The 27,361-nt window shown below is 32.8% G+C and overlaps 2 protein-coding genes across 2 annotated transcripts; both read left to right on the plus strand.

Annotated features, from left to right (window-relative positions):
- Nucleotides 1–393: 393 nt before the first annotated feature.
- On the plus strand, nt 394–999 carry LOC100021516 (olfactory receptor 10AG1-like). The gene has a single exon (XM_001373619.4). The coding sequence runs from the start codon at nt 394–396 to the stop codon at nt 997–999; it is 606 nt and encodes a 201-aa protein (XP_001373656.4).
- Nucleotides 1,000–16,250: 15,251 nt separating this feature from the next.
- LOC100021485 (olfactory receptor 10AG1-like) lies at nt 16,251–17,186 on the plus strand. The gene has a single exon (XM_001373598.3). It carries the CDS (start codon nt 16,251–16,253, stop codon nt 17,184–17,186), a length of 936 nt encoding a protein of 311 aa, XP_001373635.3.
- Nucleotides 17,187–27,361: the final 10,175 nt, after the last annotated feature.

The following is a 27,361-nucleotide window of genomic DNA, read 5'->3' on the forward strand; positions in this document are numbered from 1 at the left end:
AATTAACATTTGTCATTGTTAAATTTGAAATATACAGAAAAAATGGCAAACACAAATCTTACTATTATAGAAGAATTTATTCTCCTGGGATTTTCTGAATACCCCAATGTCCAAGGATTTCTTTTTGTTGTTTTTCTATTCATCTACATAAGTATCGTATTAGGAAATGGTCTCATCATTATAATCACCAATGTGGAATCATCTCTTCAAACACCTATGTATTACTTCCTTAGAAACTTCTCCTTTGTGGAAATGTGTTACACATCAAACATCCTCCCCAGAATGCTTGTGAATATTTGGAGACAGAAAAGGAATATTTCTTTACTGTCATGTGCTGTACAACTCTGTTTCTTTCTCATTCTAGGAGTCACAGAGACTTTTCTCCTAGCTGTGATGGCCTATGACCGCTATGTGGCCATCTGTAAGCCACTTTACTATCCTATAATCATGAATCAGAGGATATGTGTCCAGATGGTTTTTGGCTCCTGGGTCATTGGGATGCCAGTCTTGATAGGACAGACGTACCAGGTTTTCTCTGGTCCCTTCTGTGGTTCTAACAAACTCAATCACATTTTCTGTGACATGCCTCCATTACTGAACTTGTCATGTGGAGATACCTCTGGGGATGAAGTCTTTCTTTATGTTGATTGTTTCTTATTTGGTTTGAGTACTTTTCTGATGATACTCATGTCTTACATCAAAATCCTCAGCACTATTCTGAAACTCCCATCAACCACTGGCAGATCCAAAGCCTTCTCTACTTGTTCCTCTCATGTTATAGTTGTATGCTTATTCTATGGTTCTGGTTTAATTGCATATTTTCAATCCGTGTCCAGTTATTCAGGCAGCATAGATAAGTTCTTCTCTGTGTTCTACACCATTGTGACACCAATGATTAATCCTATGATTTATAGTCTGAGGAATAAGGATTTTATTGCAGCAATGAAAAAATTATTTTCTAAATGGAAAGGAGAAAGATTAACAAAATTTCTTAAATAGCCTTTGTTCTAAATAATTTTCCAAATTTTGCTTCCTTTTTTCTACTCTGCATACCCTTCCAACACTTATCATTCCCTTCTAATTTTGATAGATTGTTTTGCATTTCTCCTCCCAATTCCTCCATGTTATCAATTTTTTTATATTAGGCAAAGAACAGAATTGTTTTTTTCTCATCCTTTTTGATATTATTTTCAATGAGTATTAAGAAATTCTTTTTCACTGCATATAAGAGGTGACCTTGAGATTAATAGGCTTAGATTATTCCAATCAAAGTCATATAATGTCCAGGTCATATACATATTTGAGAATAAACTTATATCTTCAATCAGAATGATTACAAATACAAATACATACATTATTGAGAGATTCTATTTCCTAATGTAAGAGAGCTTCAAGGCCTATTAATTTGCCCTAAAGCACTTAGGCAAAAATGAGAATATTAGCACCTTTCTTTAATCTAAACTGTTGACCAAGCTTGAATAAGCTATGGAATGTGTGTCTGGTTTTAACTGTACTAGATTCCTTATAAATTGGGCATATAGTTACTCAGTTATGGATGTGACTTCTTTTTATGCTCCTTTTTTTGGTATTAAATTATCTAGATCTGGGAAATATTAAATACAAGAGATTTCATTTGTATTTCTCATAAATTAGCAGATAAATGGAATCATTTCTTCAATTATGATAATTTGAGGAAACCACTGCCTGCTTTTTTCTTTGTCCATTTAAGATCTAAAATATTAAGAAAGAATGAAAATATATTGCCTTTCTAAACAACTGATACATCTATTTGCACTCTGGATTTAGGTTAAGCTACTTTGCATTTTTAAAAATATATTTAATATTTGGACAGGATGGTGTAACCTTTCTAAAAGATCTTGAAAAATTCAGATCAGATTAGCAGTTACCTGAACTTTTCTTAGATCATATCACTTAGGATGTAGAGTATGTTGAAAATTTGTAGTTTCCAGTGTCAAACAACCCTGAACATTTTAAGGAATTTACTCAACACAAAGAGGAAACATTAATAAGATGCCAAAGAATTTACAACAAAACAAAATATTCTTTCAAAAAGTGTGCAAATATTTGTTCAATTAAAAAAAAAGACCAAGTATATGAATACCTTTTAAAAGAGTCAACAACAATAAAAATGCCCCTAAAATTCATGATCTAAGACTCCTAATGTGTAAAATGACCTAGAAAAGTAAATGGCAAATCATTCAAGTATAATATCTTTGCCCAGAAAATTCAAAAAGGGGGCATTAAGAGTGAGAAACTACTGAAAATAACTAAACAACAAAACAATTTTAGTAGCACTTTTGAAAATTATTCTTATAGAAAAAGCTTAAAAACTGTTCATTTGTACCATGGATTTTTTAAAATATGGAATGTGACTGTCACAGAATATAACTGTATTATAAAAAAGAGCGAAATTGGATTCTATGAGAAATGCAAAAACACACATGAATTGATGTTGATTAAAATTATATAAGGAAAGGCAGATATAATAAACAAATTGCCTATCATGTCAATACAATTAATGACCACCACCAAACAACAATCAAAAAAATGAATGTTTCAGTATGAAAAAATGAACTGAATTTTCAGTGAAGAAACGTTATAATACAACTCAAAACTCTCCCTTTGAAGAGGCCCATATGCACAGAATACTTTATATTTAATTACAGATTGTTTTAATTTTTTTCTATTTTCCTTTAAAAATGTTATTTTATATATCAGATATCTCAGTGAGATACTGAAAATATGTGTCCTGAAAGAAATTTAGGAAATGTTAGGAACAAGATACATAATCTTTTTGGTTTTTTTACTAGTGATGCTTAATGAACAAAGAAAAAATGTCTTTATTGGCCATGGATAGTTTCACTGATTCAAAAAGAATCTGATATATTTTACGAAGAACAGTAAGTCCCATATGCACACATTTCTGTTTTATCTCTTGTTGAAGTGTTTTGTTGTTCCCAAACCTTATGAGGGAGAAAGTTTTTTTTTTCATTCTATATGCTTTTTTTTCTAATCTTAGGGAATCACCAAAATCTATTTCAAATATAACATAGGCAAAATAATAATAAACAATATCTTTGGGCCGCATAATTTATTAACACATTGCAGAAAGTTGTAAAAATCATCCTTTTTATGGAGACAGACTCAGATTAGAAATGTCAGCATACTTCTTTAACCAGAAAATATGCATGATCTTAACTAAACTTTTTTTCCAATTTTGTGTCACAATTAATAATCACTCAGGGACCTACATTAACAAAGTTGGAGACCTTTTATCTTATTGCATTGTTTTAATATTTGAGTTCTCTCCTTTCCTAGAGGTCCTCCTACACAATTAATATGACATTGCCATGCAAAATATATTTCCTTATTAGCCATATTACAAAAAAAATAACAAGAAAAATGAGCAGAGTGAAGAAAATAATGATGATCAACTGAAAAAGGCTTGGCTACTCTAATTATAACAATGATCAAGGGCAATTCCAAGGGACTCATGATGAAAAATTTCATCCACCATGAAAGGGAGAACTGATGAGCTTTGAGTGGAGATTGAAGCATGCTTTCTTTATCTTTCTTGCTTTTAAGGGTGAGGAGAGTCTAATATGGAAATATATTTTGTATACAACTTCTCCTGTATAAGTAATGTAATTTTGCTTGCTACCACAATAAATGGTATTGGGGCTGTAGAGAAACAGAGAATCTAGAACTAAAAATTAAAAATTAATGTTGCTAAATAGAAATAATATTATTAATTTTTTTTTCTGATTGCTCTTGGATATCTGTACATGTGTGAATGTATTTTATTGGCCCCTCTAACTGACTTTTCAATGTTTTTATAGTTTTAGTTGTCCATTTTATATACTTATATTTGTTCCCTGGGTGAATTTTAGATTTACTCTAACTTGTTTAGTCTTTAGAATTTTAGCAACCAGGAAAGTATATAACCCCACTTAAGTACTAATTGTTGAGGAGGAAGATCTGTGACCTGCGTGTGCTAGCAAGTAATGAATCAGAAACAACTGACTGACCCCTGGGCTGTCCAAAGCCAAGTTTAAGCCACCAATGGTACATGTGAAACACAGGAAGTGATGTAAAGAACTGCCTTTATATTTCGCGTAACTTCCTGTGAGAGGGAATTTTGGCTTTTGTGATAGAACTTGACTTGGTGGTGTGTGGGACCTCAGACTGCTTCCCTGAAATGACCACATTGTATCAAGCAGGACGCCCCTTTCCCTTGACTTCTCTGAAGGAAACAGCCTCCAAGGAGGCCCCACATGTTGGAGAAGACCTGGTGGCTGGAAGTGGAGCTAGATTTAATCTTCTTGGAAGGCCCCTTGGTTAAGTCTTCTGAACTCCCCCTGGCTCATGTCAAGCGGGAACAGATCTTCTCTTTTCACTCTCTCCCTCATTCTCAATTTCTTCCTTCTATTATAAATAAAGCACCATAAAATTCAATTCTGGCTTGAATATTTCATTTGGATTTAGAATTTAAATCCCTGGAAACCATTAAAGATACTCAATCTCAACCCTAAATTTTACCCTTAATACCTGGTTGTTTTGAATACCAGAAATGTATAAGAAGTTCTTGATTCAAAATTGATACACCAACTGTAATTTATAGGTTTAAATAATTACTTATAGCCCTAAGACCTTAAAGAATCAGCCCAGGGTTCAATGACTTATAGGATATAAGACTTGATGCAAGTAAGAGAGGGTTATAGCTTGAGAGGGTGGTCTACAGGGGACAGATGCAGGCGATGGAGGCAGGAGACAAAAAAGGAAAGATTTCTCGAATGTTGAAAAGAGGGTTGATCTGAAAAACTGAGAAGCAGTTGGAGCCTCTCTGGGGATTTGCTATCTGCAAGCATCTAGGAGGTTTTGCTGCCAAGCTACCTGGTGGATTTCCTTTACCTGTCCTTCTTGCTAAGTCCTGTGTTTCGTGACAAAGAAGATAATTGAACTGAAGCTAGCCTGACTCAATATCTTTGTCTACTGCAGTTGTTAGTGAGTGGGAGAGCTAAGTCCATCTGGACTAGGGATCTTTCCCTGGGTCCTGCCAAGGTTACCACTGATCAGTACCTTAATATCAACTAAGGGGGATTTTAGTGTAGAATTATCTAGAGCAGGGACTGAGCATTTTAGGTAATTGAGGTGAGGAATAGTGTAGACCAATTCTGTGAAGATCCATCCTTGAGGAGACATTTAGATCCTGGAGATTTTAGTTAGAGAAAATTAGTGTCAGGGTTATTCTATGTCCATTTCAACCTCTCCCTAGTCAATTAAAATACTTTCCCAGTTAGTGAGTGGTTCGCGTATTGATCAAAGATTAGGCTCAGCCCTGGTTTGAGTTTCTGTTGGCCTTTCCACCTACAGTGAACAACCAGATACCAGTCCAATACAATTCATCCTATCCCATCTCCAAAATCACCAACTTAAAACAGTCTTGAACTCATTCCTTGGCTGCAAAGACCTGTATTCACTAGATCATCTTTCCTCTCTCTGCATTGATTTTATTTATTCCAGGACTTTTCAATTTCACATGAATATGTTTTTTTTTTTATTTCTCTATGCATTTTGAGTTAAGAATTAGCTCACCATATGTTTTAAATTTTTGAAATTATCAATCATATTGTAAATAAACTTATCTTAATCTAAATTATGTCCAACTGCTTTCTCATTTTATCAATATTTCTTATCCCAAAGCAGTGCTTCAAGGAATATATATTTTATCACAAACTTCATTCTCTGCACCACTTTAGTTGTCTATTAATATGATAAAATATATATTTTACTCTCTAACTAAGAAATATTGAGAAATATTTAACCTGGAATTGTTGAGGTACTTCAGTGGATAGAGAGCCAAGGTGGTCCTCATTCAAATCTAACCTCTGACACTTCCTAAATTTGTGACCCTGGGCAAGTCATTTAATACCAATTATCTCTCCTTTACTGCTCTTCTGCCTTGTAACTGATATTTACTATTATTTCTAAGATAGAATATTGGAAAAGAAAGTTTAAGAAAAGAAGGTTTAACTTCAAGCTTCATGTTGAGAATGTAGTGACTTGTGTAAAATGCAGTGGAATCACATGCCAGCTATGAGAGGGGGTTGGGAGGAGGGGAGGGAATCTGGTAACCATGCAAAATATTCTAAATCAACTAATTAAATAAAATTCTCAAAATGAAATAAAAGAATGTAGTGACTGACTACCAACCCATCATCACCATTCAAAAAGAAGGTGCACCTGGTTGCAGGAAATGTTTTTGAGTAACTAATTTTTAAGATCAATTTCCCCACATAGGGTTAGAAATAGTTGAAACTTATTTCCCAAATATAATGTCAGAGAGAGAGTAATCTCCTCCTACCATAGGGGAGATTAAAGATATGGAAAAACCCAGGTTGGGAAAAAAATATGCCATTTTACTTGGTGTGTTAAATCAAAAATTTTAATTAAAAAATAAATTTTAAAATTAAAGTAAAAATTAAAACAAAAGATTAAAATTTAAAAAAATTAAATTAATAAAATTTTAGGAATCAAAATTAAAAAAATGAAATTATATGGACAGGGGTCTAGGAGAGAGTAGTTTCCAAAGATATAAAATAGCAGTGATATATTGGAAGTTTTTTTAAAAGAAAAAAGAAAACTTTTTAGTCATTTTGTTATGTGCCTACTGTATATCAGGCACTATAAAGCACTTGAGACAGACACATAAAATGTAAAGATAATACTTACACTTAAGAATATTGTAATCTAGGAAGACAAGACAACACAATATACAGGAAGCTAAAGGGGACAAGTATAATTATTTAATTATAGAACCATGATGAATTTTAAAGGAGTGCATCCAAGTGGGAAATGAAGAGATTACTGGCCTGAGTACATCCTTAAAATCATATTTTGTATAGGAGTTTGCTTTCTAAAGGTGGGGATCAGGAGGACAATATATAAAGAAAGAATTAGAGCAAATAAATATTGATAACCTATTTAGAAAGAAAAAACATTAATACCAGAAAATGTTCCTGGTTTTCTACTTGCATTCCTAGTGATCAGTATTTCATGCACATAGGAAACACAAAATTATTGGATTTTTTTCATCCATTAATAATTCAGGGAATGCTTAAATAAAATAACCTGCAGCATGTGTACAGAAGAGAGTATTCCAAATCTTGTATGTCTTGTTTTGGATACACCTATATTTCACTATTTTCAACATCAAATGTTCATATTTATTTGTTAATTTTCAGTCTTTTGAACTTTGTCTGATAATGTATGATCCAATTCAGGATTTTCTTGGCAAAGGTACTGAGCTTGTTTGCCATTTACTTTTCTATTTAATTTTATAGATAAGGAAACTGAGGCAAATGTGGTTAATCATTTCAGTACAGATTCAAACTCAGATTTTTCTTACTCCAGACCCATTGTTTTGTCCAAAGTGCATCCTTTCAACATTTATAGGTATCTAGTATAGCCAGTCATTTGTAATTTAATTTAATTCCCTTTAGAGTCCTTGAATGGATTTTAGCACTGTATTTAAGAATTCACAAACTTATTCTGGGAATTAATTAAGGCAGTTTTGTTCCGTATAATTAATATTTTTCCATCAGTTTTTAAAGTCTAGGTAATCTGAACAAACCAATTAGTCTTTTTATAGTATTTGCCAATTATGAGGTATAAATGTTCTCATTAAAATTTTTAAAAATCAGCTTCATGAGGCAGTTTAAACTGCATTTAGTATATAATCCTATACAAAAGCATCATAATGCTAATTACTATTTGGAAGTATTGATTATTCACTATTGGTCAGCAAGTTTATATCTAGTATAGGATAACCATTCCGTGATCAGTCATTTAGTAGTAGTAGTGGTAGTCTCTTGGTGACCAAGAATGACATTGTCTTTGTGCTTTTTCATCTACAGTGTACCCTCATTTGGCTTTGAAGTCCAAAGGCTGAGGCGCAGAGTTTGTGGCACATGGGGCATGGGACACCAGTTGTTATGGGAGGTGCGGTTGTGGTCTGGTGTCGGTATTCACGAGCAGCCGCAAGACGTCGACGTTGTTCATCTTCAAAGGTCGTGGTGGCATGGTTAAAGTGGGTACGCCAGCTGCTTCTGTCAGAGGCAGCAAGTTCTAGTTGCTTTGGTGTAATGCCAGCCCACTTCAAGTTGGATTTTAACTGATCCTTCTTTGGTCGGCCTTGTTTCCTGAGTTCAGCTGACAGTTCACCAAAGAATACCTGTCTTGGTATTCACTGTGGGTCCATGCGGATGACCTGTCCAGACCATCGTAGCTGGGTTTTGAGGACCATTACTTTGATGCTTGTGGAGTTGGCTCTGTCAAGGACTTCCTGGTTGGTGAAAATTTGGTCCTGCCATTGGATCCTCATGATTGACCAGAGAGAGCATTGGTGGAATTGCTCCAGCTGTTTCATGTGATTTTGGTACAGTGTCCATGTCTCGCAACAGGACAGGAGTGAGCTGAGGATCACTGCGTTGTACACTTTGAGCTTCATTGCAGTGCTTACACCTCTGTGTTGGAGAACTTTGGAGCACAGCCGCCCAAGTGCCCGGCTGGCCTTTTGTATCCTGGCATTAATCTCGTGGTCTAGGGACCCATTGTTGGTGATGGTGCTGCCCAGGTACTTGAAAGTGTTGACATTAGAAAGCTGTGTGCCATTGATTGTAATGCACAGCTGGTTAGTTGGCCTCCCTGGTGCGGGTTGGAAGAGCACCTCTGTTTTGCTGAGGCTGATAGTCAGGCCAACAATTTTGTTGCAGTGGAGAACCTGTCCACAATGATTTGAAGGTGATTTTCTTGGTGGGCAATGAGAGCACAGTCATCTGGGAAGAGAGCTTCCAGGATGAGTCTCTCTGTTGTCTTTGTTTTTGCAGTCAGGCGGCGAAGGTTGAATAATGAGCCATCCAGTCGGTATTTGATGTAGATGCCCAGGTCTAGATCCATCACAGCATGTCGTAATACTTGGGTGAAAAATAGGTTGAATAGTGCCGGAGCAAGGACACAGCCTTGTTTCATGCCATTGGAGATGTTGAAGCCATCAGAAGTCTCTCCACCAGATAGGACTTCCCTTGTCATGTCCACATGAAAGAGCTGGATCAATTTGACAAATTTTGCTGGGCAACCGAGCTTGCTAAGGATCACCCACAATGCATCGCTGTTCACTATGTCGAACGCCTTTGTCAGGTCTATGAAGACAATGTAGAGACTCAGGTTCTGCTCAAGGCATTTTTCCTGCATTTGCCTCACCGTGAAGACCATATCAATGGTGCTGCAATCTGGTCGGAAGCCACATTGTGATTCAGGCAGGTTCTGCTCTGAAACAGATGACAGGAGATTTAGAGATCACATAACTTACAAATACCAGATTTGGGAATTACCTTGTTGAATCTCCTATTTCCAGAGTGAAATGAATAGGAGTCCAGAAAAGGGAAGTTATTCTTATATGGTCACATAGATAAGGATATAGAATATAGATCACAGGCTTGCATCCTGTGTTAAGAAAGCAAACCCTCCTTGAAGGATCCCTGGATTTGGAGGTAAAAGTCTTCTGTTCAAATCTTTCTTCTGTCATTTGCTACCTGAGTCAATTTAGTCACATAATTTGCCCTCTCTGGGTTTCAGTGCCTTCATCTATAATGAGAGAAATGATTGATGTGACCTATAAGGTTTCTTCCAGATTTAAATATGTGGAGACACAATAATCTTAATGCATCTTAGCAGTCTTATGCAATATAGGGAGAGAATCACACTTATTAATATATTCAAAGGAGAAATGATCTATAGAAGACATAATTGGATGATATTTATGAGAAATTTTCATACTAACTATATATTAATTAACATGGAAACTGAATTTTATCCTTCATGGCTTGATAAAATTATAAATTTAAATGTGGAAGATAATATTGAGGTTGTTGATCCTAATATCTATATTTTACACCTTAAAAATGAATTCTGGAGTGACAGACCCCTTAAAATTTAAAGGTAGAAGAATATTCCATTTTGTAATAACTTAAAAGGTCTGTGGGAAAATGTCCCAATACACCAAGGTGGGAGTGGAGTATAGACCAGCACACAAAGCCAGAACCCAACTACAAAATCCAGCAAGGACCTTGGAAGCAACTGAATTAGCAGCAATAGTTTCTAGAGTTCTTTTCCCACAGATATTAAGGGGGAAAGATAACTGTTCAAAAGGCAATCATGGGATTCCCTTTGAGAGCATTGGATGCAGATCTCTATGTAATTGCCCATATCTGAGTCACAATCCTTCATTGTAGTACCAGGATGAGTAGTAATATTAGTACATGTGTGTTTGTGGCTGAAGTTAGCTAGTTCCCCGGTCACATTTCAAGAACAGAGGAGAGTAGTGATGGTTTCTCGCATAACAGCGCCCAGGGCAGGAGAGTAGGGAATATACCTCTCTATAGATTATACTTGGCAAAACTGAAAATTTATAATCTTCCTCACTGATGTAGATCTGAAAGGAGCTAAAGAAAAACCTGAATTTTGAGACAAACCCCAGGAGAAGAGCCCAACTTATAACAGTTATATTAAGATTAACAGAGACTAAAAATGAGCAAACAACTAAAAAAGAAACTACAAAAAGAATTTTGGTGTATAAGAGTAAATTTTAGGGTTGTTGATTGAATAAATTATTTTAGTGGTCACCAGGGATTTAAATTCAATTGCAATAAAATACTCAAATCAGTTTGGGATTTTATGGTGATTTAATTACAATCGATGGAAGAAATTAAGAAGAAGAGAGAGAGGAAAGAGAATTGGACTTCTCCAACCTGGTCTGAGACAGGCAGAAGTTCAGAGGCCTTTGCCAAGAAGCCTTTACAGAAGATTAATTCTAGATCAGCTTCCAGCCATGAGGTCTCCTCCAAGATGAGGGGTCTTCTTTCAGGAGGTAAAGGAAAAGAGAAATCTGCCTTGGTTTACTCACCAAGGTCACTTAGGGAAGATGTCTCACCTAAATCACACAACAAAGCTTCTCCCAGTAACCTGACTGCCAAGCCACAAATGCCAATACCTGACAAGAGATGCAAGCATACCAAATTGCCTTCCAGAGCTCCCCATGCTCCATAGATAGATCCATATCACTGAGTGAGCCCAATGTCTCTGAGAGAGAGCATTGAGAGAGTAAGAGATGCAAAATATATAGGCAGTTCTTTATATCACTTCCTGTGTCTCACATGTACCAATGGTAGCTTAAGCTTGGCTTAGGACAACCCAGGGGGTCTGTCAGTTTTTTCTGATTTGTCACTTGCTAGCACATGTCAGTCATAGGTCATCCTCCTCACAGTTAATCACTTATGTGGGGGTGTATACATTCCATGGTTCCTAAATTTCTAAAGACTAAGCAGGGTGAAGTAAAACTAAAATTCACAGTTGACAGGGAAGATCAGAAAACTAACTAAGAGGAAGACATAAAAATCAAGAGGACTGTGTCCAATACCTCAAAGGAAAATATAATTTGATCTCAAACCTAAAAAGAATTCCTGAATGGACTCAAAAAAGATTTTAAAAACTCAAATAAAAAATAGAAAAAAATTGGGAAAAGAAATGAGTGATTCAAGAAAATCATGAATTAAGAGTCAATAGCTTGGTAAAGGAGGCAAAAAAAATCCTGAAAAAATTAACATTTTCCAAAAAAGAAGAGTCCCTATAGTGAAATGAGGTACAAAAATCAATTGACAAGAAAAACTCTTCCATTATAAGCCAAATGGGGGGTAAAGGATATACAAAATTCATTGAAGAATATACATTTAACTTGACTTAAAATCAAAGGAAAGAATAAAACCAAATTACTAGTATCAAAAATGTAAATGGAGAAATGATAAGCAGCGAAGAAGAAATTAAAAGTAATTATTGGAAGCACTTTTGTCTATTCATATGCTAATAAATCTAACATTGGAAGGTCTTTTGTCAATTCATATAGTAATAAATCTAACAATCTATGTGAAGTATATGAATATTTACAAAAATATAAATTATCCAGATTACAAAAGAGAAATAGATTATTAAATGTCTGTCCCCAAAATGAAATTGAATAAAACATCAAATAGTTCCTTAAGAAAAAGACCTCAAGACCCCTTGGGTTCACAAGACTACTGAATAATCAAAGAAGAGATAAATCTAATACTATACAAACTATTTCAAAAAATAGGGGAAGAATAAAGCTTTCCATACTTTTTTATTGCACAAAAATGATGAGAATCACTAAACCATGAACAGTTAAATCAGAAAAAGAAACCTATAGAAAAGCCTTATTAATGAATATTGATGAAAAAAAAATTAAATACTAACAGTAAGATTTCAGGATTATATCACAATGATCCAGTGGGTTTTATAGCAAGAATATAGGGATGGTTGGATGTTAGGAAAACCATCAGCATAATTGACTATATAAATAACAAAAGCAAGAGAAAACATTTGATTATTTCAATAGATGTGGAAGAATCATCTGACAAACTAAAATATTCATTTCCTATTAAAAACAAGACAAAATATTAGAAACATTGAAATAAATGGAACTTTCCTTAATGTGATAAATGGTATCTATTAAAAACCATCAGCAAAGTATTATCTGTGGTGTGGACAAACCGAGACCCCCCTTGCCCTATAAAATCAGGGGTAAAGCAAAATTGCCAAATATCAATGCTATTATTTAATATTGTACTAGAAATGCAATATATAAGAATAAGATAAAAGAAAAATCAAAGTAATTAGAATAAATAATGAGGAAATATTGTCATCCCTCTTTCCACATATTATAATATTTAGAGAATACTAGAGAATGAATAAACAAAAAAACTAATGAAAATAATTAACTTGAACAAAGTTAAAGTATAGAAAATAAACCTTGATAATTCATACACATTTCTATTTATCACTAACAAAATCCAAGAAGTTATAAGACGGGGAATTTCATTAAAAATAATTGTAAAGAACATAAAATACTAAGGTTTATACCTAGCAAAGTAAACCCAGAAACTATATCAACACAATTACAAAACCTTTTACATAGATATTATCAGACCTAAACAAATAGTCATAAGTGGCATATTCTAGCAACACGATCAGATCATCAAGTCTACTTGATACCCCATAACTTGTCTGTCTTTCTCTATGATAAAACTTGACTGGATCAGTTTTCTTTTATAAATGTCCAAAGTCAAGTTCAAACTCAAATACAATAATTCCCTTCTATCACTAATTATAATCTGCCAATTTCTCAACTTCATTTTCTTATAGATTGTGGTTCAAGTAGCTTCTCATGGTAAAGGTCTGAGAAAGGATTCCCATCTAAGTTTGTTGTTGTTGTTGTTTAACCAAAAATATTACTGTCTAAGAGTATCTTAATGCTCAGCTGCTTCTAATTGTTTGAGTAGCTTTGCAGATACCCTGGGTCTTGATGGAAACCACTGAGTAACCTGGACCTATTATAATATTAAGAACTTTGGAAAAAGAATAGTTTACCTTTTACTTTGTGCTTTTTATAGAGTAACACTGTGAGGTTAGGAAAGCTACCTACATAATTCTCAAATTCAGAATTTTATGTATTTAAGTGAGTTTGGGCAGAGAGAATTAACTACAGACTTTTAGGAATGATGTACTTACAAAACAGCAGAACCAAACTTACTATAATGGTCCCCTGACTCTAAGCCCAGAGTTCTCTATATTATGCCACACTTTCCCACTAATGGATGCTTAGAAAACTACACCTTCACTGATAATATTTGGTTGCTCATTAAAGGAGGGAAATGTGGCCAGGGAGGGAAATTGTCTCGAGAGAGCAGAATTGGTCAATATTTCTTTTTATTTAAGAGCTTTGACTGCGATGAACTCAATTTTTGTTTTGTGGCTTTTTGATCTTTCTGAACACAATGGATGGTGCTTCTAAAATTAATGTTTTGTTTTGTTTTTTTGGAGAGACAGCATGATTTAGTGGGAGCAATATTGCATGTGAAGAGAGACATGGGTTAATTTCAAATTAGAAATTTAAGTAATTGTTTGACAAAAGAGAAAGTACTTGTATTGCTTGAGTTTCAATTTACACAGTTTACACAGTTTCTATAGACTGAGAAGAATTATGTCTATACCTCTCATATATAACATTTTATGAGTCTAAACTGAATGGGAAAAGGAATAACTTTCTAAAGTTTTAAAAAAACCATATGAGTGACAGTTATGTATACATTATCTTTAAGTATAATAATGAAAGAAACTGAACATTATCCCATCAGTAAAAGGTAAGATGTATATTTATATTTACATACATATATTTAATTTTAATATTACTTTTTTGAAGAGGGTTTATAGTGATTAATTGATATATATATTCCATGTCTAATAAATTCTAAAATTTCCTCAGACATCAAAATTCAGTAAGGAAGAAGGACACATTCACATTAAATTCTAGCATCAATTTCTTGTTCTAAAGATGTTTTTATACTTTGCAAGCAATTGTGTTATGTAAGTTTAAAGTATTATTGGATAAAACAAAACATGAGGAATGCATTTAGATAAAAATGAGCAAAGTTCTCTGTTTTTAAATAGGGACATCTCAATGGTTATCTCTATCCCAATCAATATCTTTTGTTAGTGATAAATTATAAAATGGTCTATAAAAATGAGTATGAGATGAAAAGGAGAAATTTTATTTTGATCAATCATTCCTTGATCAGACCATATTGAGAAACCATAATGTGAGAAAGCCAGGTAGATTGTATGCTTTGGCCCATATTTCCCATTTGAAGAGTTCAGATGCCACATCCATTTTTGGGTAACATTAAGTGTTTGATCCACACATTTCTTCTGTCATGTGACCATCTATATCCACATACCAAGTGGAGCTCTCTATAGCACAAATGTATACTGCTCTTGGGGATTTCAATCAATTTCATTGAACATTTCCTCATAGTAAAGATTATATCATTAAGACTTTCCTTGTCTCACTTCCACTTTTTTATCAAACACTGTGAATTTGGCAGGGGTAAGACTATGGTCAAGATAACTGTAGCATCACTTTCCAGTCTCTGTACATAAGATTCTGAGTGGGGTGGACTGAGGTGGTATTAATTGATTCTGAAACATAGATGAAGCAAAATTTATGTTATTTGTCCTGTAACTGCAATTTATAATTATTTTATTACTATTGTATTTTATACCACAAAAATTTCTGATATAGACCTTATCTTTTCTCCATCTCATCTAAGGATCTGAATCCAGATATTCAAATTCCCATTCACAAATCAGTTGTTGATTACCTGAACTTGCTCAGGTATTCTTCCTTCAGATGACTCAAATAATATAGATATTAGGAAGCAGAGTTCTCCAATTTACCTTAAATTAAAGACTTGCCACAAAATCCTTTAATCTGTAGGAAATTTCTTTCCATTGGACATATACTAGAACATAAAATACAAAAATATCTCCTAACCAGGGTTAAGTTTACAACTACTTAAAGAATGCATTGAATTTAGCAAGAGTAGACAAAAATGACCAGGATATTAATATTCTCTGTTGTCTATAGTTAAATTTTAAAACATTAGATGTAAAAACTTCCTTGAAAAATTAATAAATGTTGCTTTCTACATGAATTCTCTCAAGATATTTTTTGAACGTAGAACATTCAAGAAAAATGAATGTTTCATGATTGAATTGGTCTTCTTCAAAAAATTTTTACTACAATGATAAAAGTCATGGAATTTAAAGATGGAAATAAATTCATAACTTAAAATAGAGAAAGATGATTATTTAGTAGAGACATTACATATTGAACATAGTTGTTATAGTAACAAACTATATACATATACCATAGATCATAAATTCTGAAAAGCAGTATTCAGAATATATTATTCAAATCTAGAAGAGAATATCAAATATAAAGATGGATTTCTAGAGATATTAGGGATATTAGAACACAGAAATGTACAATCAATCATGTTATATATATATGTGTATATGTATAGATATAGATATAGATAATGATATATGCATATATATGATTTTATAATGTAATATAATATAAGCATTACATAAAATGCCCAAAGTGAATAAATGATTTTAAATGTCTAGTCTTGAAGCTATCTAAGTCATATTCTAATCTAAATTATTTGTCATTTCAGAGTCATAATTCAAGTCATATTGATGAAAAGTGACACTCCAATGTTGAATGACATTCTAAAGATGTAATCTACATAAAAATGGTAGATACAAATATTACTATCATGGAAGATTTTATTCTCCTGGGATTTTCTGATTTTCCTAATTCCCAGGGATTTCTTTTTGTTGTTTTTTTAATCATCTATGTAAGTATACTATTAGGGAATGGTCTTATCATCATAGTCACCAATGTAGAACTAGCTCTTCAAACACCTATGTATTACTTTCTTGGAAACTTCTCCTTTGTGGAAATTTGTTACACATCAGTTACCCTCCCCAGAATGCTTGTGAATCTTTGGAGTCAGAAAAGAAACATTTCTCTACTGTCATGTGCTGTACAACTCTGTTTCTTTCTTATTTTGGCATCAATAGAGAGCTTCCTCCTTGCTGTGATGGCTTATGACCGCTATGTGGCCATCTGTAGGCCACTCTACTATCCTATAATCATGAATCATAAGATGTGTATGAAAATGGTTGTGGGCTCCTGGGTCAGTGGGATTCCAGTCATGATCATGCAAACATATCAAGTTTTCTCTGTGCCTTTTTGTGGTTCTAACAAACTCAATCATATTTTCTGTGACATGCCCCCTTTAATTAAGTTGGCATGTGGAGACATCTCTGGGGATGAATTCTTTCTTTTTGTTGATTGTTTCCTGTTTGGTTTGATTCCTTTTCTGATGATACTCACGTCTTACATCAGAATCCTCAACACTATCCTGAAGCTCTCATCTACCACTGGCAGATCCAAAGCCTTCTCTACTTGTTCCTCTCATTTAATAGTTGTATGCTTATTCTATGGTTCTGGTCTAATTGCATATCTTCAATCAAATTTCAGTTATTCAGGCAAAACAGAAAAGATCTTCTCTGTATTTTACACCATTGTGACACCAATGATTAATCCCATGATATATAGTCTGAGGAATAAGGATTTCATTGCGGCAATGAAAAGACTATTTTCTAAATGTGTAAAGAATTAAAATAATTTAACTTGCATATTCTTCAATTTTGAACCATCTTAAAGTTTTTTTTTCCTTCCATTTTCTTTCCTTTATGTCTTTCAAATTATTACAATACCCTTCTAATTATCTAAAGTTATTTGGCATTTCTACTCACAATCTTCCATGATATTAATTGCTTTTATGTATAACCAAAGAGCAAAATTATTCTTGTCATTGTTATTGTTGTTTTCAATCACTATTAATAAGGAATTACCTTATCATCCAAATCGTGAAATTACCCGAGGCTAATACCTCAATACTCCAGACTAAAATAACAGAATGTCATCTAGTAGACATTGCATGATTCTAGTCTGGATTTATATATATATACTTTTTTTCTTTTCCTATGAAAAATAGAGATGGAAATATAAAAATCTTTCTTCAACCTAAAGTGTTTTTGATTATTTAACTTATGGAATGTGTGATTAGATTGAAACATTCTAGTTTCTTATGAATTGAAGACAAATTTAATCACAGATTTCTATTTCTTTTTGCTTCCTTTTTCTGTAAACATGGTTGAATTTGGGAAATATGGGCTTTTACTCATTTCACTTGCAGATTACAATGATTAGTGGATAAATGGAATCATTTTGTTGATTAAGGTAAGTAGAAGAATACACTACAAATCTGTTTGTACATTTATAATGTAAAATATTTTGGAGGAATAAACAAACATTGTCTTTTGAAACAATTGGCTTTAGTGAAGTGTCTTGTTCATTCTGGATTTTGGTGAAATTACCTTGTTTTAATTTTTTTTAAATAAGTATATTCTTGGAACTGGATAATATAAACCTGCATTAGGAATTCAGAAATATCCTATTAAATCAATGGTTATCAGAAGTTTTCTTAGATCATATCCTTGAATATGTGATATGCTGAAAATTTACATATTCTGCTCAAATCACCCCTGGAAATCTTGAAAAATAAATACTCAACACATGTAGAAAACAGTAACCAGAAACCAACAAGTGAATATGTTTAAAAAAGAAAATATTCTTTCCAGAGGTATGTAAAGCTTTGTCAATAGTCCAAATATAAGAATAAATTCTTGAATAAAAATGAGGAGTTATGACAAAGACTTATGCTATTCTCCCCCAAAGAATGAATAAATATAGTCTGAACACAGATTGAAGCATGCCATTTCCCCTTCTGCATGTGTATTCTTTTTTTTTTGCTTTATATGAGTATTCTATCACAACAATACCAATATGGAAATATGCTTTCTATGATAATACATTTATAACCCAGATCTAATTGCTTATCATCTCCAGGAATAGAGAGGGAAGGGAGAGTGGGTGACAACTCAGATCTTAATATTTTGAAAAATGAATACTCAAAAGAATCATTATTTGCCAATTAATGGTAAAAAATCATGAATATTTAATAAAAAAATTAAAAATTAAAATTGAGTCTATAGCAATTAAAAACATAAAATACCCATGTATTATTCAGGATTTATTTTGTTGATTCCTGTGGAAAACACCTAAAGAAAATTAAAAGAAAATCCATAATCAAAGAAAAAAAACATCTTTGCCTCAAGTTCAGAGATATTTCTTAGAATAAATGATGCAAAAGGAAAAAGGTAAAAAATCAGATCAACCTAAATTAAAAATTGGAAATAGAAATCATAACAATTACAATATATTTTGTACATTTGTATGAACATATAAGTAAACATATATGCACATATACATATTTAACATTTTAATATATCTATTATTTGTATATTTGACAAATTTGTATATGTGAAGAAATATACATATTTTCAAGTTTTCTTTTGAGAATTCACATTTGTTATTGATTTTGATGTCCTCTTCTGAACATGCATTTTGGTCAGCTCTTTTTTTAAACATATTTTTCTATCATCAGACTTTTTCTCTGTCTTTTCCTCATTTTAAAGTTATTTTTCCCTGGATTTTATCCATATGCTTAAGCTTAGCTCTTCCTGGGGCAAAGGGAATCTTATCCTGGCCTCATATTGTGCATAGGATTGACTCAGTCCTCTAGGTGTAAGATTAAGCACTTCACAGAGGTGCCCTGATTGTTCTCCCATGTGGAGGCTTGCACCTTTTCAGTTCAGCTATTTCAATTTGGGTTTTGTCTAATCTCAATGAAGTTGTACCTTTGGGGGCTATTTTCCTCCTCCTGTTGCTTATTTTCCTCTGTCTATCTGGATGAGAATGGACTGAATTGCCTGTCCTCTTTTCTCTGACACTTTCTGTTATACCACATCTAAGTTCTCCTGAAGCTTATTCAACACTCTCTCCTCATATTCCAGTAAAATAAGTCCTTCTTGCTGTCTCTTCATGTTGTTCTTGGCTGGAGCACTTTTGTTCTTAGGTGGTTGTTCTTCTATGCTTGGAAAGTGTTTAGAGGGATTTGAGTGTTTTTTTTTTACTTTTCCATCTTAGCCTGATTTCTTCAGTATTCACTACGTCGGTCTCAGGGGACAGTGGGCTCTGTAACCAGAAAGACATAATGCTAAAAAAATTAATATTAAATTTAAAAATTTTGAGGTTCCAAATTTTTCCCTGCCTTCTACCTTCCATCCATTTCCCCTCCTTTAGACAGTAAGCAATCTGAAAAAGGTATTCCATGGGCAATCATGTGCAACACTTTTCTATACTAATTTTTTTATGGAGGCGATCTTGTTAAAAAAATAGAAACGAAATATAGTGGTTTTTGGTCTGCATTCAGAATCCACTAGTTCTTTCTCTGGAGGTGGATTATATTTTTCATAAAGAGTTTTTTGGATGGCCTAGGATCATTATATAATTGAGAATTTACATTTGTTTTTATGGTTTTACTCTCTTTATTTTTATCATTTCATATTAAGTCTAGGAAGAACTTGCCTCTTTTTGTATCCACAGAACTTAGCACAGTGCCTGGCAAATAGTAAGCATTTAATAAAAGCTGACTGACTACTTGATGCAGTTCCTTATAACAAATAAACCTTTGATCAGAAATGTTCTAAAGCCTACTTGAGCTAGCTCAAAAGTCCTTCTTAAGTTTTCAGTGTCATTATTTATACCTTGGAAGATGGCAAAAGCTTTCAATGAATGTCTGATTTATCATATTGTTAACTACTTTTATTTAAAGTGATATAGAAAAAAATAATGAAAATTGAGTTTAAAAATGTGTCATGTTAGAAAATACATAAAAATTATAGTAAAAGGTTAAAGGACCTTGAATTTATAAAAGTGAAGATCCAAGCTTTTGAGTTAAGTATTCACTTTTTGAAAAAATAAATAAAAAAGAGGGGGGATTGCAAAGCAGTCTGGCAGAAACAAGACTTAGATCAATACCTTACACCACTTACCAAGATCTAAATAGGTACATAACCTAGACATAGAGGGATATATCACAAACAAATTAGAAGAACAGGGAAAACATCACCTGTCTGATTTATACAGAGAACCTTATTTGAATAAATATGAGAGAAAAAACATTGTGAGATGCAAAATTAATAATTTTTTACAATAAGGCTTTTCTTTTGAACTTATTATTATAAACTTATTCCCTATAATCACCAGCACTACCCAGAAGAAAACACATTTAACTAAGAAAATGAATAAAAAGAGTAGGTGTAAGAAAACAAACTCTACATTGTTTACATTTTTAAAAATATAATTTATATATGTATGCTAATATAAACTTCTTCTGTGTTTGAGTTCCATTTGTATTTGGTTTACTTGGATATTTTGTTCTCTTGATTTTTTTATATAATCATGGTACATATTATTCTTATTGTTTTCTCTCTTTTCTGTCAGCTGTACACAGTTTCTGTATGTACTCCCCCTCCTAGTTGCCTGTAGGATGACAGATTTCTATTCCCAACTCATTGTGAAGTTTTCCCTCACTGAAACACTTCTGATGACAGTGAGTCATGTAGTCCTTTTTCCACCTTTTCAATTTCACCCTCCACTGTAAAACCTCTTTCATCTATCATTTAAACATTATAATTTACCCCATTCTTTCTCCCTTCCTCCTTCTCCCAATGTATTCCACTTTCTCATGTTTAATTTTCTTTTTTAGAACATTCTATCATATTCAACTCATATCCTTGCCCTCTGTCTATATTAGCTCCTTCTAACTGTCCTATTAATTATAAGTTCTTTGTATTTAATAAAACCATCTCCCCACAAAGGGATGTACATAGTCTAACCTTTTTGACTGTCTTTTGATTTTTCTTTCCTGTTTACATTTTTATGCTTCTCTTGAGTCTTGTATTTGAGATTCAAATTTTCCATTCAGTTCTGGTCTTTTTATGGGAAATGTTTAAAAGTCCTCTATTTCATTAAAATATTTTTTCCTTGAAAAATAATATAACCTCTCACTAGGAAATTAAATCACTTGATTCATGTCATGAAGCTAATTTTATTTTTTGATAAAGTCAGGATTAGAATTTATTCTTCTCTATCCCACCTATCAAAAAGCACTTTTGCATTTCTGCCTTTATTATTGGTATGCTAAAAAAACAAACAAAAACATAGGGGTAAAATTTAGAAGAGTATAATTAAATGAATAAATATAGATATAAGAACATTACCTACTGCCATTAAACAATTTCCAAAGTAAATAATATGTGTAAGGAATGGGAATATAATTTAATAACATTTTATAAGGATAAAGTATCTTTTATAGTCCCATTATTATTCTTGGTAACTATGAATATATTTTAAATAGCAATATATTATCTAATGTCACCTTGCTATTTCTGCCTGGTCTAGTGTTTCATTCTGTGTCTCAGATAAGGACACACTGTTAACAACTCACTATTATTATTTTCATGTTCATCTATTCCATTCTCTCAGTTATCGAGCTTCATCTAGATGCTCAGTTAGTAAATCTATGATAAATAATTGGCTGCATTAATACATTTAATAACTTAGTTTATTACCATTTCTAGACTCCATCAAAATTATGAATTTAATGCAAAGAAATTAATCTCAAAATATAGAGGCTCATGTTTTAATTGGAAAGTTAATGCTTTGAATTGATGAATTTACTCAATGATCAAGAAATATTACCATAAAACCAGTTCACTACATTAACTAAGAAGCATCTACTAAATATCTATTACATGTAAGACATTATGCAAGGCCTTAAGACATTTAAGACTATATTCTTACTGTCAAGATATTTATAATCTATTGACATGAAAAATGAAATGTAACTGGATAAAGTAGTAGATATCATATTTAAAATATGTAGTAGAAAATGTTAATATTCTAGCAATTTAGATGAAGAAGTAATTGCTTGAGGTTGGAATAATCAGGGATAAAAATATAATTTCACAGCACCTGGGAAACTTGAATTGTTCTTAGGAGGAAAGGATTAACAGAGAATGTGTGTATTTATGTCTCTAAAATTTCAACTATAATTTGTATGTGTGTACATAAATATGTGTATATACACATATGCATATAATTACACATTTATACAGGTAGCTTATTCATGCACTGTATGTGTCCACATGTATCTGTATACAATAACATGTGATGAGATGTGTGCATGTATCCACACATTTATGTTGTTTGAGTGCATATACACATGCATATAAATATATAAATATATATGCACATGGCCTATAAATATTTATTTGAAATCACACATATATTTATGCAATGTGCAAACCTATAAATATTTGCATGCATGTAAATACAAGATCAGTCCTATATCATAACTTAAATCATATTGCAGTTTTCACAGAAATGCTGAGGTATTTCAGTCAAGTCTTTGTTAATGACTCAGATTTGAAATGGAATGTGATTAGTGATTACACAAGAGAATCAATATAGTTTTTTTTCAATTGAGGAAGTTTTTGACATAAGGGTTAGAATCACACTTTTTCCTGTTTATGCCAAGGGGAGTATTAGGAACATTGAGCAGAAGTTCCATGGAGAAAAATTAGTCTTTCCTCAAGAGATGCTGTTTTCCCTTTCCTCAGAGTTCTCTGTTCGGAGGCTGACTGGTCACTTATCAGGTATTTAGTATTTAGGATTTCTTTTGCAGAGAGGTTGGAAATAGACATCAAAATTCCTTCCAACACTCAGTTGTATGATTCCATGATTTAATTCAAGCAATGTGCTTTTTTCAGAGGTGGAAATAAAATCCCAGAAAAAGAAAATGATTGGCTAGTACTTAAGTTACTATTTCCACTGATGGAAAATAGGGGGAAAAAGTCAGAATTAAATTTCACTCTGATAATGGGATTTGTTCTATTGGGTTTTCTAACCTTTCCAAACTCCAAGCATTTCTGTTTGTGAACTCCTTTGTTATCTACATGAGTATCCTGATAGGAAATGGTCTCATCACTGCTCTAACCAAGGTTGGTCCATGTATCCAAACACCTATGGATGTTTTTCTTGGAAATTTTTCCTTTGTTGAAATCTGTTATATATCAGTCACCCTCCCAAGGTTGTTGATGCATCTTCTGACACAAAACACATATATTTCTTTAGTTGCCTGTGCTTTTCAGCTTTGTTTATTTCTTATTCTTGTTGTAACAGAATGCTTACTTCTGACTGTGATGGGCATATGACTGCAACATGGTAATTTATTAACCCCTGTACCATCCAGTCATCATGGACAGCAAAGTGTGTGTCCAGCTGATTGCTGGCCCCTCAATCACTGGAATTCCAGTGGTAATAGGACAGATCTATCAGATATTTTCCCTACCATTCTGTGGTTCTAGCAAACTCAATCATATTTTCTGGGACATGCCCACAGTAGTGAAGATGACCTGTGGGAACATATTTGTAAATGAATTCTCAGTCCATGGTGATGCTGTCCTATTTTCTTTGATTTCCTTTCTCTAGTTACTTTGTTCCTATGTAAAAAATCATCATGACAATCCTTAAACTGCCATCAACCACTGGGAGATACAAATTGTTTTCTACTTACTCTTCCCTACTAATAGTTGTCATCATGTTTTTTGGGTCTGGTCTTACTGTGTATTTCAGATACAAATCCAATCACTCAGAAGAAGCAGACAGATTTTTTTCCTCTTTCTACATCATTGTGACATCAATATTTAACCCTATGATATGTACATTAAAGAAGGAAGATGTCCTTGATACTCTGAGAAAATTAACTCAATTTATGAGGATCATGAAAGAAATAATTAAATTTACAAATCCTAGTTTCTTCTTTTTTGTTGCACATCCTCATAAAAAATAATTCCAAAAGTCAAGCACAAATATCTTTAGAAGTTAGAAAAGATTAAAAATTGGGAGGCGTTTAGTTTAGGATTATATATCTATAAATTGCCTTTCCTTCTTTCATTGACTTCTGTTGAATATGTTCTTAGAAGCACAAATACTGGATAAAAGATTATGAAAAAATATAGTCACCTTTCTCACAAAATTTGATCCCTCCCCTTCTTTGGAAATATTAGAACAATTTATAGTCCTAGGAATAGTTTTCGACTATGTATCCTGTCTTTCAGAAACCTTTACTTACAATTTTGAATCCATTTTTCATCTTTGCTCTTTGTTGGAGGTAAAGTAAAGCTTTAGAGATGTTTTAATTATTTAAACTAATCTTACTGATCCAAATACAACACATTTGTTTCTGCCAATCTTATGCTCAGACTTTCATTGCAAAAGCACATAATTTGATAGAAAAAGATATGTATAATTATGGATTTCTATGTTCAGCACAGTTAATGTAAGGAAGACTAATTAAACCAATATGCAGCGTTAGAGACAGATTCATAAACAGCAATTATATATATATTTTTCACATAAATGTTATTTTCTTCTTTCTTCAATATCTGTTAGGCATAGTCTAAACAGTGATTTATCTATTTAAAAAGGTAGAAAATATTTCTATTTTCACCATGATTATAAGTTGTTACAAAGAATGTTTAGATCCAATTAATATTTCATCAAAATGCCTATCTTCCTACAATACCTCACCTTTCCTTTCATATACACAAATCGCTAACGAATATTGAAAATGATTGTGCCATTCTGTGGTACACACGATTGGTGGGGTTGCGATGTTAGGAGAAGGTGCAGTAATAGCATATTGAAGTATTATATCCAATATCAAATAAATAATAAGTAGCAAATTAAGTATGTGAATATGGGATTTCAGATTTGTAAAAGGGTGGTATTTGGGACTGGGATTGAATTGGGTCAGTGTCAGTAGGTTGACTGTGCATTGAAAGGCTAAGAGACATTCTGACCAGGACAGAACCTGGTCTGAGATCACACACAGACCACTCAGTAAAATGGGAGAATAGGTTTAATTAAAGAGAATATATTAGAAGGGTATGGGATAACCCTAAAGGTAATTTTCTAACTAATACCCCAGGGATCTAATGTTTCTTCACAGAGAGTCTTCTCAGAGTGGTTGTTTTACATTAATCCTCTAATCACTTCCTAGAAAATTCCCAGTAGCTCTTCCTACTAAGCCACAACTAACACCCCCCCCCACCCCTTAGATGATATTAAGGTACTGGTCTTTGTAAGCTTGATAGGGCCCGGGGAAGATAGTGGATCCAAAAAGGACCTAGACCTTGTCTCACAATCATTGCAGACAGTTGGTCAGGATCACCAGGTTCTTCAACAATGAAATTCAGCACAAGACAGAAAGCAGGACAGGAATGAGGATAGGATCAGCCACTAACAAAAAGGAGCCACACTCCTCAGATATCTCCAGAGCCACACTTAACCACTACAGTTCCAGTCTAAGCCTTCCTTCAAAATTCCAGAATCTTTTCCTGCTGGTCTTATGTCACTCTCCTTCACAAACTTACACACTTTCCTACGTAACTTTTCCTTATGACAGATTACAGAATCATAAATGTTTCACTAATCAATTTCCCCCACATTTTTTACCCTTCCTTATCCTTCTTTGATCAAAGAAGTTTTTTTCTATGACTAGTATAGAATAAACAAAGTACTTTACTATACTGAAATTCCTCTTGCTATTTAAATTAGGAAATGGGGAAACTGATTCTGAATCTGCAACATATTGGCATGGAATGTTTTCTTGTAGTTTGCAATAACTTACTGCATTAGAGGAGTGTGTGTGTGTGTTGGTTAAGAAATTATATGGTGACTGCCATAATACATCTGACACTGTCTTATCTGAAGTACATGAAATAAAAAGACAATAAATTTGGAAATAAAAGGAATCTCAGTCATCATCTAGTATAAAACCAGTGTTTAACTCAAGAATCAGTGATCTGAAAAAGTTTTCATGTGCTTAACTCACACTCATTTTTTAATTCAAACCCAACATTGTTTCCAAAATGACTTGCTTATTCTCTCTCTCTTTAAAATATATGTTTGTTATTACAAGATTTTTAAAACTGGACTCCTTTATGTGGCTAAAGTGTCAGTACTTCCATCAACAAGGGACATTATAAAATGCCAAAAATGTTCATTTAGCCCAATTATCTTTCCAACAAAGAACTTTTTGAACACCATTTTCTTTGTTGATGTTGAGTTATTTAATAATAAATAGAAAAATCAATGTATTTTAGTTTGCACTGACTTTAAAAACTTCTAGTTTTACTGATATAAATTTATTCATTTCTAATATTTTCTTTTGTATCTATAAATTGCAGAGATCTCTCTCTAATAAAAATGGTTTTTATTTTATTTTTTTATTTTTATTATTAATGCTAATCTTTTTATTTTATTAATTATTATTAATTATTAATTTTATTATTAATGCTAACCTTACCACAATTAAAGAGGGATAAGGGATAAATTTTATCATACTTTCATTCTTGGAGCTCTATGTAGGAAAAATAATACCTCATTACAGATTAGAAAGATGAGTATTTTTATGCCATACCAAGATGCAAATAACTCTGTATTACAGAGGATGGAAATACTGAAATGTCACTTATATATATATCAAAGATGGGATATTTTCAGGAAAAAGATAGACTCCAAATAAAAATTTGTTACCTTATTTAAAACCATTCCAGGAGTGATATAGCTACTAATGTACCATATTAGCACAGTTCAATTTCCTTGCTATTTTGCAATGGCTTCAAACTCATTTTCTTTTTATTTTCTGTAAATCTCCTCCTAATAGTAGTAGTAGTCTCTTGGTAACCAAGGATGATGATTGTCTTTGTGCATTTTCATCTATGGTGTATAGATGAGTGTGCACAAAGACACTTGTGC

The sequence above is a fragment of the Monodelphis domestica genome, chromosome 6 (assembly GCF_027887165.1).
Source record: "Monodelphis domestica isolate mMonDom1 chromosome 6, mMonDom1.pri, whole genome shotgun sequence".
Classification (NCBI taxonomy): Eukaryota; Metazoa; Chordata; class Mammalia; order Didelphimorphia; family Didelphidae; genus Monodelphis; species Monodelphis domestica.